General features: G+C 43.5%; 1 protein-coding gene across 1 annotated transcript; it reads left to right on the top strand.

Annotated features, from left to right (window-relative positions):
• Positions 1–300: 300 nt before the first annotated feature.
• On the top strand, positions 301–19,947 carry rundc3b (RUN domain containing 3b). The gene is made up of 11 exons (XM_004541331.4): positions 301–552; positions 5,689–5,804; positions 7,593–7,726; positions 8,080–8,165; positions 8,282–8,371; positions 12,495–12,575; positions 13,916–14,090; positions 14,336–14,493; positions 15,909–16,055; positions 18,621–18,742; positions 18,829–19,947. Exons 1-11 carry the CDS (start codon positions 458–460, stop codon positions 18,972–18,974), a joined length of 1,350 nt encoding a protein of 449 aa, XP_004541388.1. The 5' UTR covers positions 301–457; the 3' UTR covers positions 18,975–19,947.
• The last annotated feature ends 63 nt before the right edge of the window (positions 19,948–20,010 follow it).

Here is a 20,010-nt window from a genome sequence, read left to right on the forward strand (position 1 = left end):
TAGCAGCCTGTCACAAAAACTCGTTTATTTACATTTCTTTAGTTTAATCCATTAAATTTTTTTTAACGATAACACAGTTTGACAACTATAAAATAGTTTTTTATAGGGTGGCTTGAGATTTTTGCGCAGTACTTAATATAATATAATATAATATAATATAATATAATATAATATAATATAATATAATATAATATAATATAATATAATATAATATAAATAAGTATAAATAGAGAACTGTGTTAAATATTTGTGATTTTCTAGTCGGTTGCACAAGCTCTTATTTTGAAAGTTCCAACAGGAAGATCCTAGCGTGACTTATCACAGTTTTCGGGCCCCTCCTTCAGTGGAGCATCCTCTGTACCCCTCACAGACAGACGGACGTAGACAGCTGGTCGTTCCCTGGCGCACCGGAGCCGTGGACAGCTCACGGGGACCAGCCACAGACTCAAGCCCGGGGATGGCGTCGCTCGGCGTGGGTCTCCATCCCGTCCGCAAGCGCGTTGCAGGCAGGAGTGCCGTGGTGGAGAGGAAAAACCTGCTGACCGTGTGCAGGTGGGGACTCCTCATGCTCTTCAGTGCTTTAACGACAGGGAGGACGAAACAGAGTCTGCAGCTGAATTCATGACGGCAGATAATTTAATTTCAGAGTCAGGTGCATGCATTTATTAAAGGTTGGCTTTTAAGGTTGCAGGATTACAGCCCTGCTCCATCCTTCAGTTAAACTATGAGCTAATGTGCATACAGAGCTGAGGGGAGGGAAAGTCACTGATTGTCTGCTGGGTGGGTTTAAAACCAGAGATGATCTCAGATCTGAGATGATGATGCTTATTTTGCACAGTAGGATAATTAAATTTTTCCTCATTCGCCCACCCACCCCAGCTTTACAACCCTTCCTTAAAGATTCATGCCACCACATTTCAGCTCACACCAGTGGAGAGTTAAAGCCAGAAATCTAGAAATACCCCCCCATACATTTTTTTTGACACAAACTTGAGTTTTCTTTGGATTTTTGTTACCCCCTATACACACAAATGAACCTTCCCATATATTTTATTTAGCAGCATTTTCAAAACAGTTAAAACTCCTACACATAAAACCGATTCCCTCAAAACATTTATAAGCAATTAGATGTTGAGGGGGGGGATATCGATGCCGAGGTGTGCACACATGTCACCGGTCAGGTTCTCCTCCCGTCTCTTCCAGCTGCAGTGAAAAACACCCTGCTACATGTATTGATTTGTGGTGCTTTTTTGGTTTTGCTGGCAGATGTCAGTTACCGACTGATAGTCCCTGTGGTGTTTTTGAGGCAGAGGGAAGAGAAAATGTGGAGGTGTCTGTATTTTGGCACCAAGGGAGCGTAACGACTCCGAAAACAAACTGATAAAAATGCTATCAGCTCAGCCTTGTTTTGAGAGCTGGCGAACAAATCCAGTTATAAAATGACTAACAGTGTTTTGAAGCTTCAGGAGGCCTTCTGATATTGGTCACTTGAAAGGAAGGTAATTGGACACAGGTGCTCATACTTTCCCAGGTCTTCCTGCCTCCGCAACAGCCTTTATCTCACTGATTGGCACAAAGAGAGAGAAAACAGAGAAATCCTGAACAAAAAATGCCAATAATGGATTAATCGTGGGTTTTTAAGTAGAAACGATACAGGGATTTGGCTTTATAGTGACTGCTGTTTAGCAGAAAATGAGCAATTTGAATGTCAAATTGGGCTTGTTGTTGCTTTTTCCATTTTTCTGACAAAACAATCGAATCATGAAAGGAAGATGGCAGACTAATGAACTGTACTCTTAAAATTATATAGATTTAGATAAATATCTATATAAACCCTGTAAATGTAGTAATGTAAAAATACCATGCATGTACATATAAATCAGTGAAATCTCTCTGTTTTAGATGCTCTGCTGTCTTCAACATGATAACAAATTACTCAGCAGTCTCTCTTTTTTTTTCTCCCGCTGCAGTAGATGAGTAAACGGTGAGGGTCACAGCAAATAAAGGGAAGTAAACAGAGATCACCGACAGCCTGCTGGCTTCAGTGTTTGCCCTGAGACCGTAAAAGCCAGCTTTATATTTGTTTATGCTGTCACTCGAGTTTTACCTGTCACACTTACCAGTATAGTTAAAACACAGACTCATCGTTGTAAGTACTTACAGCAGAATCCATCCATCCATTTTCTCATGCTTATCCAAGTCAGGGTCATCGGTGGGTTAAGCATATGCCAGTTGTTATAGGGTGAGAGGGGGTCTTCACCCTGGACGGGTTGGCAGTCTGTCGCAGGGCTAACACATAGACACAGATAAACATTCCTACCTCACCATCCCTCCCTGAGTCTGCTTCTGCTGGAGGTTTCTTCCTGTTAAAAGGGAGTTTTTCCTTCCCACTCCTAAAAGGTTGATTCCATTGATCTGGGCGTAGCGTTTTCAGTGGGAGAAACGTTTCGTCACTCATCCAAGAGACTGAAGAACTCTTTCCCCAACCTTATAAACGGGATGGGGAAAGACCATTGATTAATGATCAGTGGTCTTTCGATCAGTGGTTGTTGATCAACGGTCATGACAATTTGCATATTAATGATCAACGAACTGACCTCCCAGCCCATTGTTCCTTTGGTGATGCTGGTTTCAGTCATTGTGCAAATGTCCTGTTTATAAGGTTGGGGAAACCCGCAGTCAGCTAAGACGGAAGAAGTCACTTGGATGAGTGACCAAACGTTTGTCCCACTAAAAAACGCTGCGTCCAGATGAACAGAATCAACCTTTTGGGATTTACTTACCTTGATGATTGAGCATGCATCAAGACTTTCCTTCCCACTGTTGCCAAGTGCTTACTCAAAAGGGGTCATTTGATTGTTGGGGTTACTCTCTATTGTTGGAGCGTCTCCACATTACATTATAAGCACTTTGAGGTGTCTGTTGTTGTGATTTGGTGAAATAAAGTTGAATTGAATGAATCTTTTCTGCATGTCTTTGGACTGGGAGATGAAGCCAGAGAGACGCATTGGGGAGAAAATGCAAACTCCCACCAGTCGGTGGGTTTAAAGTACTAGCACCTCAGAGCAAGAGGGTCCTGCTCTGAGGTGCTAGTACTAATCACTGTGCTGCCAGCTTAAAACAGAAATGGGGGAAAAAATTAAAATGATCCCTGTTCCCAAATGATGTGTGTGGATGCACTGTGGGCTTGCCAGAGACTGTGCATGGTTGATATCTTTATAATTTTTTGCTTTAAACACATGTGCACAGAGTCATCGTAAAAGAGTGGCAAATAAGCAGGTTTGCGTTCTAGGGGCCTGGAAACGCTGTTAAAATGGTGAACAAACAAGATGCCGGTGTTTGCATACTGTTGCATACTGTAGAGAATCAGAATCAGAAAGCTCAGCAAAAAGAGATGAAGCTGTGCTTTCTAAGAAGTCATGTATCTGACCACGCGGTTTCCTGAATGAAGATGAACGCTTGATTTACAGTCATGTGAAATATTAAGTACACCGCTATGAATTAAGAGGGTAAGTAACAGCCAGGTGCTGATAATCAAATTTACTTGATTAGCTGATAATTAGGAAGTGTGAGGATCTCTGTGAAAGCAGATGTTCTGGCAGTTTGCTGGTCTGGAGCATTTAGTTGTGTTAGTGCAATAACTCAAAACTCAATCGTCCCAGGAGTCAATGTCCCAGTTAATTCTCTGACTCTACTGTAAGCTTGTTAACTTCACGACAATGCAATTAGAAAAAGATTGAGCAAGTATAGCTTGTTTAGAAAAGCCAGCAACCCACAAGACTTCTGGATAAAATGTCCTGTGGAGTGGATTTTTTTTTTTTTTTTTTCGCGTCATAACAACTGTGAGCACAGTGGTAAAGGGGTGATGGTTTGGGCTTGTTTTGCAGCCACAGTACCTGAGCTCCTTGCAGTCTTTGACATGACCACAAACTCCTCTCCATACCAAAGTATTCTCTAGTCAAATGTCAGGCCATCCGTCCAACAGTTTAAGTCAAAACTGGCTCCTGTGATCCTAATCACAGCAGCAAATCTGCAACAGAATGGCTGAAAAAGAAAAGAATCAAGGTGCTGAAATGACCCAAGTTCAGATTTCAACGTGACTGAAATGCTGTGGTGGGACCTTAAGAGAGCTGTGCATAAATGAAAACCTCAGTGAAGCAAAGCAACGTAGTAAGGAAGCCTGGGCCAAAAATCTTCTGTGAGACACGGACAACATCATTTCGAAAGTGATTATTAAGTTATTGCTGATAAAAGTTATTGCACAAAGTTAGCGAATCACGGAGTGTACTCAGATGTTCACGTTTAACAGCAGCGATTTGACTCGTCATCAAAGTCAGTCTCATGGCACCAGTTAAAATGTGCACTTTCTGATCATTACAGAAGAAGTGATAATTAATGAGCTGTCACATCATGAGAAACTTTTCTAAGTCACAAAGATTGGCAACAAAATACAGTCGACATGGGTTATTGTTGTGAGTCGCCTAGAAACAAGAGTCTCGCGACTTCATCTAGTTTAGCATCAATACCGTGTGACTGACTTCAGCGACACGTCAGTTAAAGTTTAAACACCTCTGTGTGTGTGTGTGTGTGTGTGTGTGTGTGTGTGTGTGTGTGTGTGATTTTCTGCTGTTGTCACGCTGACTGGAAGTCTACATTAAACGTTTTTTCAGGTGGCAGTTACACCTGACAGGATAAGCGCTGCACAGAGAGGAAATTGTGTCTGGCCTTTCGTGAGCTGGGCTGTTGATTTATTTTTTTTCCCCCCATGGTGTCTGTATGTATGTGATGTGTGATTAATTTAAGGCTTTTACTGCTGGAAATCCGTCAGTTTTTAACCCGCTTTCACACTTGGTGATCACCCTGCTGCTAAGCAACGGCAGGGAGAAAGAGAGGCAGGGTGCGATATGAAGTTAGATTACACACACACACCGGCCAGTTTCATAAAGCACACACACAGTGACACATCGCGTCTTTCTCTATTAACTTTCCTTCCTGCATAATCAGTTGCAATGAAATTAGGCAGAGTCGGTAGACTGTCATAGTGGGCTGCACATCATGGATGGTTTCATCAGAGGAGATTAATCAAAGGCCTCATTACACGTACTGAGGCCATGTGTTTATTTTCTCTGCCTTGTAATTGTCAAATGTTAAGTGTGGCGGTTAATGTGTGGTGGTTAATTACGATTTGTTTGTTCTCGTGGGCTTTTGAGATACTGTGTTAACAAGTCCCGAGCTCTGGACTAGATCGTTGCAGACGCCTCGTCTGTCGGCATTTATCCTCGTCTTGGAGGGCGTTCGGCTCGCGTCAGATGGCAACAAGAAAAGTGTTTTGCCACTGTGGCTGTTTGGATGTCGGTGTGGAAAAGTGGGAATTCATGTCTCACGTGTAAACCTCAGTGGTAAAAAGCAGAGACTGACACATCCTAACTTTAAGCACTTAGTTGTTTAAGCTTCATAAAACAAGTGAGACATAAAGCAGCTATCGTTCTCCCCCATCTGGTAAGTGAACTTTACCTTCAAAGACTCTTCCTGGACTTTTCAATGCAAGCCTTTCCTCTATAATTACAGTCACGTAGCTCTCCTTCTGGAGCTGAGTCTGTTTATACAGGCAATATTTGTGCAGTGTCCCTTTAAAACACAGACCCAGTGATTGATTTTGATACCTGTGTATCTGCTTTTTATGTTCAGGTTTTCAGTGAAGACTCTGCTGGACCACTCCTGTTTCGAGACCATAGATGACTCATCTCCAGAGTTCGTTAACTTTGTTTCCATCCTGGAGCACATCCTCAGTCATCGACTCAAAGGTAACAGAGCGGCGCAGCTGTAAAAGCCTGCACACATTAGCACAATTAAATGTAATTTTGCCTTTATTTGATGAGCTGATGGGAGAGATATATGATGTGCAGCGGAGGATACCTCAACCTCTTGTGTGCTTCAATCTGCAAATATACATTCAGGTTTGTTTAGATGTGAGCAACTCAGTTTTAATTTACCAGGTGAGTATCAAATATCAACAGTATTTGGGCTGCTTTTTGTTAGTGGTGCCGTCTCCAAGACGTGCATCATATCAGGATGTCACATGAGACCTACTGTGATGCCCTAACAAAAAAGACAGGAGGCCAAGCTGGAGGATTAGAGATGAAGATATCAGAGAGTTCAGGTGGAGAGAGTGAGAGAGGCCAGGCTGAGATGGTTTGGACTCGTGCAGTGGGGGGATAGTGGGTACAAAGTTGAAGATGGAGCTGCCAGGCAGGAGGAAAAGAGGAGAACCTCAGAGAAGATTCATGGATGAGGGTGAGGAAAACGGAAATACGTCACTGGTTTGTAAATAGAAAGAAGAAAAGTGTGTGGCGAGATGCTTCGTAAGTTTGTCTATGAGTGTGCATATTCACTAATATGTGTCCTATATGTCTGTGTGCGCTGTGAGGCTGTTGTGGATGTGCTGCCGTAGAGCGCGCGCGTGTGTGTGTGTTTTTGCTGTGTGAATGAGTGAAATAGAGTGTTGTTTGTGACTATGCAGGGAAACAGGTGATTGATGCAGTGAAAGAAAGGAGAAGGAAGAACACCAAGGAAAAGGGTGGGTGGGAGGGATGAAAAAGAAAGAAAGAGAAGAAAAAAGAAAACATTTTAATTAACGCATTAACGGAGAATTATGGCGTTTTATCTGCTGTGACATCACATTGAATTAGCAAATTGATATTAATAACTGAAACAGATTAGTTATGCAAGAGAGGGAGAAAGGAAAAGAAAATGCAGCAGGCTCTTATCTGGAGTGAAGTTAATACAGCCACAGAGTGGTGCCGGGATCTGTCCGTCCACATGGAGCCGGTCCCTCCGGTCCGCCTCGGACTTCAGCATACCAACAAACCTAGGTCGTTTACGCTGAAGTCCTTTCAGCTCCCTGCTGTGACTCTTCACCTGCTCTCTCTGCTTGAAATGGCAGAATTTGGCCACAATAGGGCGTGGTCTCCCGGCCCCGACCTCTTAGCCCTGATATGATGGACACTTTCGAAGGTGATGTTCTTCACAGTGTCCTCCAGCAGATTCAGGTGGGTTTTAATGAAGCTTTTCACCGTTGCTTCCGCGTCCTCTCCAGCAGATTCTGGGATACTAGAAAACACAAGGTTATCTCTCATGCTACGGGCTTGTAGATCAATAAGTCTCTTTTTTTTTTTTTTTTTTTTTCTATGTTAAGCTGGGCCACATTTTCGGTAAGAGACTTGACCGAGTCCCGTAGCGTGCCGTTTTCAGCAGCGAGCATTTCCACCTGCTGCTGGGTGAACTCAGGGATAATCTCAGGGATTTAAATTCACGGTGTCAAATCTCCACCAGGGACAGCCTCGCATCGAAGCTGGACAACCGCTTATCGATTGACTCCAGCATGTCGGTAAAGTCTTTGCTGGCAGGCGACGTTGTGTCTACTGTGCGACTTCTTTTCGATGATGGGGTCTCATCTTTGGCCGGGGAAGATGCGCTCTGGGCCTTCTTCATTACTATACCCTTTTGACTGTGGTGGTCATTCAGTATGAATGCACATGCATGCTCATACAAATGCTTGTTTCTTTCTTTTTCTTTTCTTTTTTTCCTCTCAGGTCAGATGTCTTGGTTCGGCTACGAGACTCCTCGGAGTTTCTGGGATTACATAAAAGCTGCCTGCAGTAAAGTACCTCATAACTGCATCCGAAGCATTGAGAGCATGGAAAATGTGCGATCATCTAGAGCAAAGGTAATTATAAAACTGACTATTGATCTGATTTGATTATTCTGAAGCTCTATTTTTCAGAAAATGATCATTTTTATTGAACAACATATTTGATTTAGGAAAACTGCAGGATAGAAGGCAAAGTCAAAGTATCCAGACCCTGCAGCACACAGTGCAGAATCAGTGCGTCATCATTTGCTCTGCTTTCCATTGTCCTCTTGGGAAAAGAACAAAGGGCAAACTTGTGATGGAGAGCAAACAGCCGCATGGTTAACGGCCACGTATTTTACAGGCACATTTAGACGTGTAGCTGGTTTTTTAATTCAAATATCAGAAGCTTCCACTAACAGCTGCATGTCACCTGTTTGTCTCTGCAGGGCAGGGCGTGGATCAGAGTCGTCCTGATGGAGAAAAGACTTTCAGAGTACATCACATTTGCACTGCGGGACTTCAGAGCCAGCAGGTCTAAACAAACAGTTATAATTGTGTTAATGAAAGCTATAACCTACGCCCTCAGTCTTTGCTCACTACTCCACGTTCGTGTACACAGTGAGACTTACTGATGTGTGTTGGCCGCAGGAGGTTTTATGAGGACGGAGCGATCATGCTGGGAGAGGAAGCTGGGCTGTTAGCCGACACGCTCATCGGACTCAACACCATCGACTTCAGGTACTCGTCCAGATGTTCTGAAAAAGAAACATGTTGCCAGAAAACTCAAAACTACTAAAATAATCAGCACAGTGGATTTGTTGCAGTTTGACACATATCCTGAAGGGTTTTTATTAGTTTATTTATTTTTGCATTTTGAAAAATAGGATCATCCTAAATTATATCTATAAATGTATGAAACATTTTACCAGTGAGTGTGGGAATGTTAAAGTATTGGAAATGTTGGTGGCCACCTGCAGCTACAGCTGTGGTCAGATCGAAGGCTTCGTGTTTCTGTTTTCAATTAGAAAACACATTTTCATATATTTAACGAGTCATCCGACCAAAGGACCAGTGAAGTTACGCCATGGTCAAGTCTTTGTTGTCCGTCTGTCCACAGTTCACATAAATCGCTATTCCTCCTACGGTATTCGTCTTAATTTAATCAAACTCATACACAGTGATCACCTAAAGAACGGGTCTCAAACTCCAGTCCTCGAGGGCCGATGTCCTGAAACTTTTCCATGTGTCCCTGCTGCAACACACCTGAATAAAATTAGTAGGTCATTAGCAAGACTCTATGGAAGTTCATTTTTCCAAACATTTACCATCCATCCATCCATTTTCATCCGCTTTGTCCGGGGCCGGGTCGCGGGGGCAGCAGCCTAAGCAAAGAGGCCCAGACCTCCCTCTCCCCAGCCACCTCCTCCAGCTTATCCGGGGGAATACCAAGGCGTTCCCAGGCCAGCCGAGAGATATAATCTCTCCAGCGTGTCCTGGGTCTGCCCCGGGGCCTCCTCCCAGTGGGACATGCCTGGAACACCTCACCCAGGAGGCGCCCAGGGGGCATCCATGTCAGATACCCGAACCACCTCAGCTGGCTCCTTTCGATGTGGAGCAGCAGCTGCTCTACTCTGAGCCCCTCCCGGATGGCCGAACTTCACACCCTATCTCTAAGGGAGAGGCCAGCCACCCTTCGGAGGAAGCTCATTTCTGCCGCTTGTATCTGCGATCTCGTTCTTTCGGTCACTACCCACAGCTCGTGGCCATAGGTGAGGGTAGGGACGTAGATCGACCGGTAAATTGAGAGCTTCGCTTTTACACTCAGCTCCCTCTTCACCACGACGGACCGGTGCAGCGTCCGCATTACTGCAGCTGCAGCCCCGATCCGTCTGTCGATCTCCGGCTCCCTTCTCCCATCACTCGCGAACAAGACCCCGAGATACTTGAACTCCTCCAGTTGGGGCAGGAACTCATCCCCGACCCGGAGTGGGCACTCCACCCTTTTCCGGCTGAGAACCATGGCCTCAGATTTGGAGGTGCTGATCCTCATTCCCGCTGCTTCACACTCGGCTGCGAACCGCTCCAGTGCGAGCTGGAGGCCCTCACCCGATGAAGCCAACAGAACCACATCATCTGCAAAAATCAGAGATGAGATTCTGAGGCCACCAAAGTGAAAGCCCTCCACCACTTGGCTGCGCCTAGAAATCCTGTCCATAAAAATTATGAACAGAACCGGAGACAAAGGGCAGCCCTGGCGGAGCCCATCACCCACCGGGAACGAGTCCGACTTATTGCCGGCAATGCGAACCAAGCTCTTGCAACGGTTGTATAGGGATCGAATGGCCCGTAGCAATGGGCCAGACACCCCATATTCCCGCAACACCTCCCACAGGACACCCCGAGGGACACGGTCGAATGCCTTCTCCAAGTCCACAAAACACATGTAGACTGGTTGGGCAAACTCCCATGCACCCTCAAGTATCCTGGAGAGGATAAAGAGCTGGTCCAGTGTTCCGCGACCAGGACGAAAACCGCATTGTTCCTCCTGTATCCGAGGTTCGACTAACGGACGAACTCTCCTTTCCAGCACCCTGGCATAGACTTTCCCAGGGAGGCTGAGGAGTGTGATCCCCCTGTAGTTGGAACACACCCTCCGGTCCCCTTTCTTGAAGATGGGGACCACCACCCCGGTCTGCCAGTCCACAGGTACTGCCCCTGATCTCCACGCAACATTGCAGAGGCGTGTCAACCAGGACAGCCCTACAACGTCCAGAGCCTTCAGGAACTCGGGGCGGACCTCATCAACACCACGGGCTCTGCCACCAAGGAGTTGTTTAACTGCCTCAGTGACCTCGCCCCCGGAAATTGGCGGGTCATTCCCCTCATCCCCAGACTCTGCTTCCTCCTCGGAAGACGTGTCAGTGGGATTAAGGAGGTCCTCGAAGTATTCCTTCCACCGCCTGACAATTTTCTCAGTCGACGTCAGCAGCGCTCCGCCAGCACTATACACAGTGCAGGTAGAGCACCGCTTTCCCCTCCTGAGACGTCTGACGGTTTGCCAGAATCTCTTCGAGGCAGCCCGAAAGTCTTTTTCCATGGCCTCTCTGAACTCCTCCCACACCCGAGTTTTTGCTTCAGCCACTGCCCGAGCCGCATTCCGCTTGGCCTGTCGATACCTGTCGGCTGCCTCCGGAGTCCCACAGGCTAACCAAGCCCGATAGGACTCCTCCTTCAGCCTGGTGGCTCCCTTCACCTCTGGTGTCCACCATTTGGTTCGGGGATTACCACCACGGCAGGCACCAACCACCTTGCGGCCGCAGCTCAATGCAGCAGCTTCGGCAATGGAGACGCTGAACATGGTCCATTCGGACTCAATGTCCCCAGTCTCCCTCGGAATGCTGTTGAAGCTCTGCCGGAGGTGTGCGTTGAAGATCTCGCGGACTGGGGCCTCTGCTAGACGTTCCCAGCACACCCTCACTACGCGTTTAGGTGCACCAGGTCTGTCCAGCGTCTTCCCCCGCCACCTGATCCAACTCACCACCAGGTGGTGATCAGTTGACAGCTCAGCCCCTCTCTTTACCCGAGTGTCCAGAACATATGGTCGCAGGTCTGCTGATACGATTACAAAATCGATCATTGACCTACGGCCTAGAGCATCCTGGTGCCACGTGCACTTATGGACACTCTTATGTTCAAACATTTACATTTACTTAAATTTGCTTGAGTATGGTTGGGGGTTGCTACCTCAGCATGCGGTCAAGTTCTATTGAATGGGGACACATTTAAAAGTTTCAGGACACCGGCCCTCGAGGACTGGAGTTTGACACCCCTGACCTAAAGGGTCTTCAGCCAGACTGTGCTCGAGGGCTAGTTGGATTTGCCACGCATGTTGCGTACCACTTGCATCCTGTTAGGTGGTAAAGATCATCATCTTATTGGTCACTTTCATGGATGAGTGGCCCTGTTATGTTAAGATCAGTAACCTGGTTAATGCTGTATACATATACATATTTTCCTGCTTTTTGTGGCCATTGTTACTGCTGACCATGTAGTCATAATATTTCCGAGCAGTTTCATTTGGTTCTGAACTAGATTCATTTGTCCTGTATATGAGTGTTTGCTGACCTGCCATTTGTGATGGAGTATAAGACAACAGACCAACAACATCACTGGCGTTCTGAGCTACTGTCCTACATACGCCAAGAGGGATCAAGCAGAAGTACAGTTCTGTGCAAAAGTTTTGAGCCACCACTCATGAATAGACCTTCTGAAAGCCTGAAAAACTACTGCTCAAGACGACTTTAAAAATAACAAGAAAGTCTGTTTTGTTTTGAAGCAAAAAATATAAAGAAATAAGGGTGGCTCAAGAGTTTTGCACAGTACCGTAACTGAAAGAGTTTCATTATTTACTCTCAAAACTTTAGAGTAAATAATACTGCGGTGACATGATACCGCATGCTGTGAATGTTTTTGTGTTTGCAGTGCTTCTTCTGAAAAATTATTTGTTTTTCTTTTAAAATTATAACAAAATTAAACCATTATATGGAAAATTAGTTACATAAGCCAAACGTTTTAAATTCGGCTTCATTATTTCTGATAAAATTAGAGCTGCTTTGGAGAATAAACTGTTATCTGCTCCTGATGAAGGGCCTGCTGATTGAAGAGTGCAGTTCAGGTGACAGATGCAAAGAAGTTGAGCTGTGAAACACTTCATCCTCAGGAAGCTGAGAGACGTCAGAAGAAGGAGAGGATGAGGGTGGACACTGAAGCTCTGACTAACATGCCATCTAAATGAATGTGCTGCATTTCAAACGGTCACAGACAGACCCAGCTTTAATGTTTCATCTTGTTCTGTCTCAAGCTTCTGTCTGAAAGGTGAGGGTCTGGATGGCAGCTGCCCTGCTGTGATTGACTACACGCCTTACTTGAAGTTCACTCAGAGGTATGAGATCAAATAATTCACATCACACGGTCCGTCTCTGGTGTAGTGTGTATTTTATTAGTGTCTGAGCACTGATGGTGTTGAGCTCAAAAGGCTCGAAACTTCGTGAAACGTGGCACGTGTATCCTTTGTGGTAAAAAAAGACATTTGTTGAAAGTGTTTAAGTGGCGCTTCACCTCCCCATGCAAAGTAGCCCCGGTGCTGCATTTCACCTGTATTTATGAAACTTTGTATCCTGTATTGTCCTAAGATGTACAAACATTTTTACCATAAGCAGACAGGAAGTTGTGATTTATGCACAATTCTTGCAGTTTCTTAGTGTCACACTTGAATAAACCCTTCCTAGAGATTGAATTAGATCAGTGGTGTTGAACATAAGGCCCAAGAGTCTTTGTCTAGTGGCTTTACCTTTGGATGTATAGCTCCAAAAAGCTTCTGCTGCCTTGAAGTCATGCCATTGTCAATCATTTTAGTTTCAAGATTCAGTTTTGGTGCCTTTTTTGCCAGTTATACTTTAACAACTGTCAGAGATTTAATCTGATCAACTGGTCAATTTAATCTAATGATCTTGAGTTGTGCTGAAATGTGAAGGTTTTTAGTTTAGATTGAAGTCATGCTTGCTGAGAGTTTAGGCCTGGAGACATCTGTGTGCTAGTACAGAGTCACCCTCACCGCTCCACCGAGTGGTAACAGCATCGTGTAAAAAAACCTCTGGTATACATGATATTTTCATTGTGGATTCAACATAGTATACAGCAGTGTTCTCATAATTAGTGTTTTCCAACACCCTCTAGTGGGCACAGGAAGTGATGGATTCGTGCTCCTGGGAATATCACAACCATAGCACGTCTCAACAAGCAGGAGGTGTGAAGGCTTGAAGCTTTTTAGTGGAGAAACCCTAAACAGTGCAGCGGCAGTAATGTACCACATTTTCCTGTATTGTATCATGAAGTCCTGAACAGTTTAAATGCACAGACGGTTTGTGTGCAGGGTGAATAATGAGGGAAGTGGTCTTACCACAATTTACTCACCAGTATCGACAAATCTTGCTAAACTCACTTGTCATTAGGCTTTAGATTGTATTGCTTTTGCAGGAATTTATAACATATTACATTCTTGACAGTGACGTGACCTGTTACTACCTGAAAATAAAGGTTAGTGTGAATATGACAGTAAATGATGAAATTATGCAAAGCAGGTGTGGTACATTTCAATAAATTGCAGCATGCATTTCCCATTTTTATAACAAAATCTGAAGAAATGAGAGGTGTCTCAAGACTTTTGCACGGTACTGTATGCGAGCTGTGTACTAATCGGGTACGCACTTTTGTCCTGTGCAGCGCAGACAGCATCAGCAGTGATGAGGAGGAGATGAGGACTCTGGGGAGCAGCGGCAGTGAGAGCAGCACACCTGACAAAACAGCCACGGCTGCCTCCATCTTTACTGAGCAGAGCAACCTGGTCAGCAAGTGCAAACGCTTCGAGCAGAAGTATCGCATGGCACTGGAACAAAAGGTAGCATCAGTGGGAGTTTCATATTAGTGTTAATTTACGATGACGGGGCAGGAAGGCAGTAAATGCCAGTGTGACATTTGTTTTTGTTTTCTCACACAAACAAATATTCAGCTTTATGTTATATCTTCATTGTGGCTCCTTGCTGTGGTTGTTCCTGATTCAGGGTTCTTGTTTGTAGTGAAAAGCAGGTCATTCAGATGCATGTGCTGAAGTTAATAAACCAGATGTGTATTTGTTTGCCTCAGGGCTACCTGGAAGAACTTGTCCGTCTACGAGAAGCCCAGCTGTCGGAGGCTGTGTCCCAAAGCAAAGCCCTTCAGCAGAGCCTGGCAGACACACACCTCTCCCACACACTGGAGAAAGAACAGCTTGAGTATATCATATTGGAACTACAGGACCAATTGTGAGTCCATTCTGGTGTGTGTTTTTTGTTGGTGTTGGGTGGAAAGGTTTACAGTTGCTCCAACTGTGAGTTTGACATTCAAGACACAGCAAGTAGCCTGAAGGTTGCAGGTGGTTTGTTTGTTGCTGAATCTATTGCAGTCAGCGCTGCTTCAGTCAAACGGCATCAGCTTTCCATTAATATTCTGAGACAGTGATTCCCAACCGAGTGCCATGTGGGGGCACTCTGGCAGTAGCCTGTCGGTATGTGGAAAGATTAGCTGAACTAATGAGAAAAAACAGAAATGACAGTTTAATTACAAAATTGCGTGGAGCTCAATAGGCGTGAGCAGAGAAGCGTCATGGTCTTTGGGTCTTTCACTCCAGCCTACATTCTCTCGCCACATGATGCCGGGAAATGTCATGCACCAGGAGGAACCCAAGACCCCCTGCATCAGCGAAGGGTCTGAAAATGGGTTCAAGGATTTCCTCAAGATACCTTATGGTATTTAGGGTGTTGTTGCCTAGCCTGTAGAGGTCTGTTCATCCACCCATGGATATGTCTCTCCACACCATAACTGACCCACCACCAAACTGGTCAATGCTGAAATATGTTACAGGCACCATAATGTTCTCCACGGCTTCTCCAGAACCTTTCATGTCTGTCACTGGTGCTCAGGGGCAACCTGCTCTTATCTGTGACAGCAAATTGGGCTCTAAATGCTGGGCAGTGAACATGGGGCCTTCTAGAGGACATTGTGGGCCCCTAGTGGACACCCATGAAGTCTGTTTCTGTTTGTTTGGTCAGAGACATTCACATCAGTGTCCTGCTGGAAGCTATTGTGTAGCTGTTCCCAGTGCTCCTTCTCTAGTTTAAAAAAATCCTGATTCTTCTTCTGTTGTCCTCCATTTGTCTATTTTCATGTAATTTTTTAAGGACGCACTACACAGTACTGTATCTGGAAGAAAAAACACCCATAAAGATTAGTCTCTAACATTCTTCTTTCATTGTCAAAGAAACTGGTTTTAGTAGAGAAAGTGTGCCGGTACTGTGGCCCAGGCCTGAATATGTCAAAACGTTTCCTGTGGGATTGCAGATGCCCCCAGAAAATGACTTTTCCACTCGCACCACATACTGGCAACTGATTGATGAGCTTAATTTCCTTTACTATTGTTTGTTTATGTTCCTCTTGAAATGAAAGGATAGCAGCACCGTATTATTACATATAAGCAGGCTGACATGTTAGGCTGATGTGGTGAAGATTGTAAATTGTACAGTTTCCTGCAAGATTAATTTACAGTTCTTTTTAGTGTTGGTGTTAAAGGTATCACAAGATTGATTTAAAAAGTATTTCAATTATTTAGACATTAATTTTTTTTAAAAAAGATGATTGTGACATTAGAATAAATATTACTTACTTTGTCTCGTGTTTTCAGGACAGTGCTTAAAAACAACGACTTGCGATCTAGACAAGAGTTAACAGCTCATCTGACCAATCAGTGGCCATCTCCCGATGCCATGGATGCCAATGCTGTTGCCTTGGATACACTGCTGTACAGGAAGACTACAGGACAGTGGGAGGAGTATGTACAAAGTCCTTGTAAAAGAAAATCTTCAGCCTACAAGCATTTATTTGGACAGTTATTTTGAAGTGTTTTCTACATTTGCTTTTATTTTCATGGTCAAACATAAGGCCCAGGGGCCAGAATTTGCCCGGCAAAGGCTCCTCCAAGGCTCACTGGATGGCTTTGGAAAACGTGAAGGAGGACATATTTTTTAGTTTTCTTACAGCTTTTACCTACAAGAAAAACCTCCCCTATTGCCATTCATACATAAACAAAGTAATTAAGTAAAAGAAAAATAACTAAATGACAGAAAAGGTCCTCTTCTTGTACTATCAATTATAAAAAAATTCAGCTTTTTTTAATTTAATTTTTACAATGGGTCCACTTAAAAAAAAAAAAGCTACTAGAAACTTTTCTGTAACTTAACTTAAATGTTTATCTATTAATATTGACAGATTTCTTTCATTTACTACAGCAGAATTTCTTTATCATGTAGAAAACAGAAAAAGAAGTTAAAATTGCACTTTTTTTATATTCATTTGGATTACATGTATATTTCATAGTGCTGTCAGCACGCTAAACGCGTTAATGTAGTCATCATGATTAACGCGATTAAAACTTTTAACTCTGTCAACCCGTCTGGAGTGCAGAATGGACAAACTTCGGACAAACTGCCCGAAATGCGTTGACAGCGACATTCCAGGGATTTTGAGACAGTCTGCGCTCCAGGTGAGTTAATTGTTAATCGTGTTAGTCATGATGCCTGCGTTTAGCTGCATTAACGCATTAATGCCAAGTCAACCCCACACGGACTAATCTACGTTAACTCGTTAATGGGGATTTGCCAATTTTGCGCTGACAGCTGTAATATTTAAACATCTTTACAGATATTCAAGTTTTGCTGGTTTCGTCAACTTAAGATCAAAGTGGGATATATATGGCCCACAATCTCTGCAAGGCCAATAGTACAATACCCTGTGATATGCAAACCAAAACAGTAAATATTTATTATTCAAACTTTTGGGTTCAGATGAAAAAAAAGTTTGAACAGCCAGCAGGTGGAGCCTCTGTCCTCACGAAGGAACAAGTTAATTATATCTGCTCTCATTTACATCATTCGTGTTGAGGAACTTTAAAAATAAGCAAGAAGGCAAGGCAAGTTTATTTATATAGCACAATTCAACAACAAGGTGATTCAAAGCGCTTTACAGAGACATTAAAGAACAAAAACAAATAAAAAGCATGATTTAAAATTGATTAAAAAACAAACAAACAAACAAAACACAAAAAAACAAAACAAAAAACAGTAGGTAAAATCAGAACAGTAGATAAAATCAGTAGTTAAAATGTAAGTTTTGAAATTTAAGCTTAAAAGTGTGGATTTGGTGCTTTATTCAAATGCAGCTGAGAACAGGTGAGTCTTCAACCTGGATTTAAATAAACTGAGTGTTTCAGCTGATCTGAGGCTTTCTGGGACTTTGTTCCAGATATATGGAGCATAAAAGCTGAATGCAGCTTCTCTGAGTCTGGTTCTGACTCTGGGAACTGATAAAAAACCGGATCCAGATGACCTGAGGGATCTGGAAGGTTCATACTGGGCCAGGAGGTCACTGATGTATTTTGTTCCTAAACCATTCAGAGCTTTATGGACCAGCATCAGAACTTTAAAGTCTATCCTCTGACGGACAGGCAGCCAGTGTAAAGACCTCAGAGCTGGACTGATGTGGTCCACTTTTTTGGTCTTAGTGAGGACTCGAGCAGCAGAGTTCTGAATGAGCTGTAGTTGTCTGACTGATTTTTTTAGGTAGACCTGTAAAGATGCTGTTACAGTAATCAAGCCTACTAAAGATGAATGCATGGACTAGTTTTTCCAGGTCCTGTTGAGACATCAGATCTTTTATCCTTGATATATTCTTGAGGTGATAGTAAGCTGATTTTGTTATTGTCTTAATGTGTTTTTCTAAGTTTAGGTCTGCATCCATCACTACACCCAAATTTCTTGCCTGGTTTGTGGTTTTTAGGTGTATAGATTGAAGTTCTCTGAAGTGAAGTGAAACAGAAACAAAGTGTTTCAAGGCTTGATGTGCTGAGTGTTCATGGATGCTCTTCTGCATACCTTGATTCTAACAAGTGGTTATTTGAGCTACGGTTGCCTTCCTATCAGCTTCAAGGAGTCTGGCCGTTCTCCTCTTTCAACAGGTCATCTTGACCATGGGTAAATTTGCTGAGATGCTTACTTGTGATTGGCTACTTGGGTATTTGTATCAGAATACTTTCCCTAGGGGAAATTATTATTATTGTTATTATTATTAATGAACAGGGGAACAGCTGTTCCTAATAAAGTGTCAGTGACTGTATATAGAACATTGTCTTTACACAATTTGAGTCCGTTGTTACGTTTTAAGTTTGTACACAAACTTTTGTCTTGCCCTAAATTACCAACACAGTGTATTTAAATGGCTTTTGTCTCATGAAGTACTCGAAGTACTGCCATCAAAAACTCATTCAACTGATGAATTTTTTGGTCCTATCAGCACCAATTATACTGTGTGGCCTTTATTGATCTTTGTCCATTCATTGCAGGAAGAGTTTCCAGAGTCTGGAGCAGCTCTCTGCAGACATGAGCATTTCCCAGAATTCTCTCGAACCGTCCAACATGCTGAGTCTGGAGGCCAGGTCAGCCAGCTCAAAGTGGACTCACCAAGGTACGTCTGCACCTGGTAGCAAGCACTGCTGTCTGCGAAGCTTTCCATCGCTGGTGTGAACATTTACTGTACGTCTTGTCATCCAGGCAAAGAAGAAACTCCTTCTCTAAGAGGTCTGTGTGGCTCCCTGACCTCAGTCACCAGCTACAAGTCTCTGGCCAGCCTGAGGTCGAATGAATGTTTGGCCAGTCCTACAACAGAGGTCAGCAGCCCAAGTTTCACTCCTTCATAGGGAATGAAGAGTTAAAAACGCCTTTTGGCCAGGGCCAGATAATCCAGGAACCTTCTCCGTTTTGGAAATTGTTTGTAGAGGTTTATGTTATGTATGTGGAACTTGAGGATCTGGTGTAGCATGATCCAGCTCCATCAGTCTGAATGACGTCTTAATAATGTTCCACACCGATGAAATGACAGAGGATCTTCAAATGGAACTTCATCAGTATATGTTCAGTGTTTAGTTTTGTTTGTTTTTATCTGTGGAGCATTGTTGATTTCTATTTTAGGAAGTATTAGTCTGAATTATGTCACTTTACAGCCCAGAGGGGGCAGTGAAAAGGCTGCGCCTCTCTTAGGCTCTAGAGATTATACCATACTGAAAATACTGACTGTAGGTCAGAGGTCTGAGAGGGAAAAATGAAAGACTACAAACCAGAGTGTCACTGAATTATTTTCTGTTGATAATGGGATGTATTCATATTTTTGGTTCTGTTGGTGGTGCCATAAATCACCCTTTTCTTCTATTTGTGATGGTTAATGTGCCTGTTTTGTCTCAGTACGTCATCAGTGTTTGGGATGAGGCAGTCTTTGTTGTTTGGTGTTTTTCTTCAGTTTTTCATCAGCCTTATGTTGCCACTGTTGTGTATCACGTGGTTTTGTTCTCAGGTAAGGATCACTATGAGTAATAACCACCCCAAATTTCTGGGTTTTATTTTAAAGTTGAGCTTTATTCCCTTTAATTATTAAAATGCAGTATTTCACTGTAATGGCTGGTTACCGTGGATAGATCATTGTTTAAAGTCTGTGTTGCGATTCAGTATGAATACAATTTGTATTGTTGGTAACTAAGCCGTGTACCTCAACACTAAACTCATTACTTTTTGCCTTCACCTCGTTCCAGCGGTCGTTTGCACAGACATACAGCAGATGTTTTACTGGATTTACCTTGTTATTCTTTATTTGAATAAACTACACTGAAACACTGACAACTTGATGGTGACATTTGAGTTTCTTGTCAACAGCAACAGGTGTGAGGAAAAGGTAATCGGGTA

The sequence above is a fragment of the Maylandia zebra genome, linkage group LG11 (genome assembly GCF_041146795.1).
Source record: "Maylandia zebra isolate NMK-2024a linkage group LG11, Mzebra_GT3a, whole genome shotgun sequence".
In the NCBI taxonomy this organism is placed as follows: domain Eukaryota; kingdom Metazoa; phylum Chordata; class Actinopteri; order Cichliformes; family Cichlidae; genus Maylandia; species Maylandia zebra.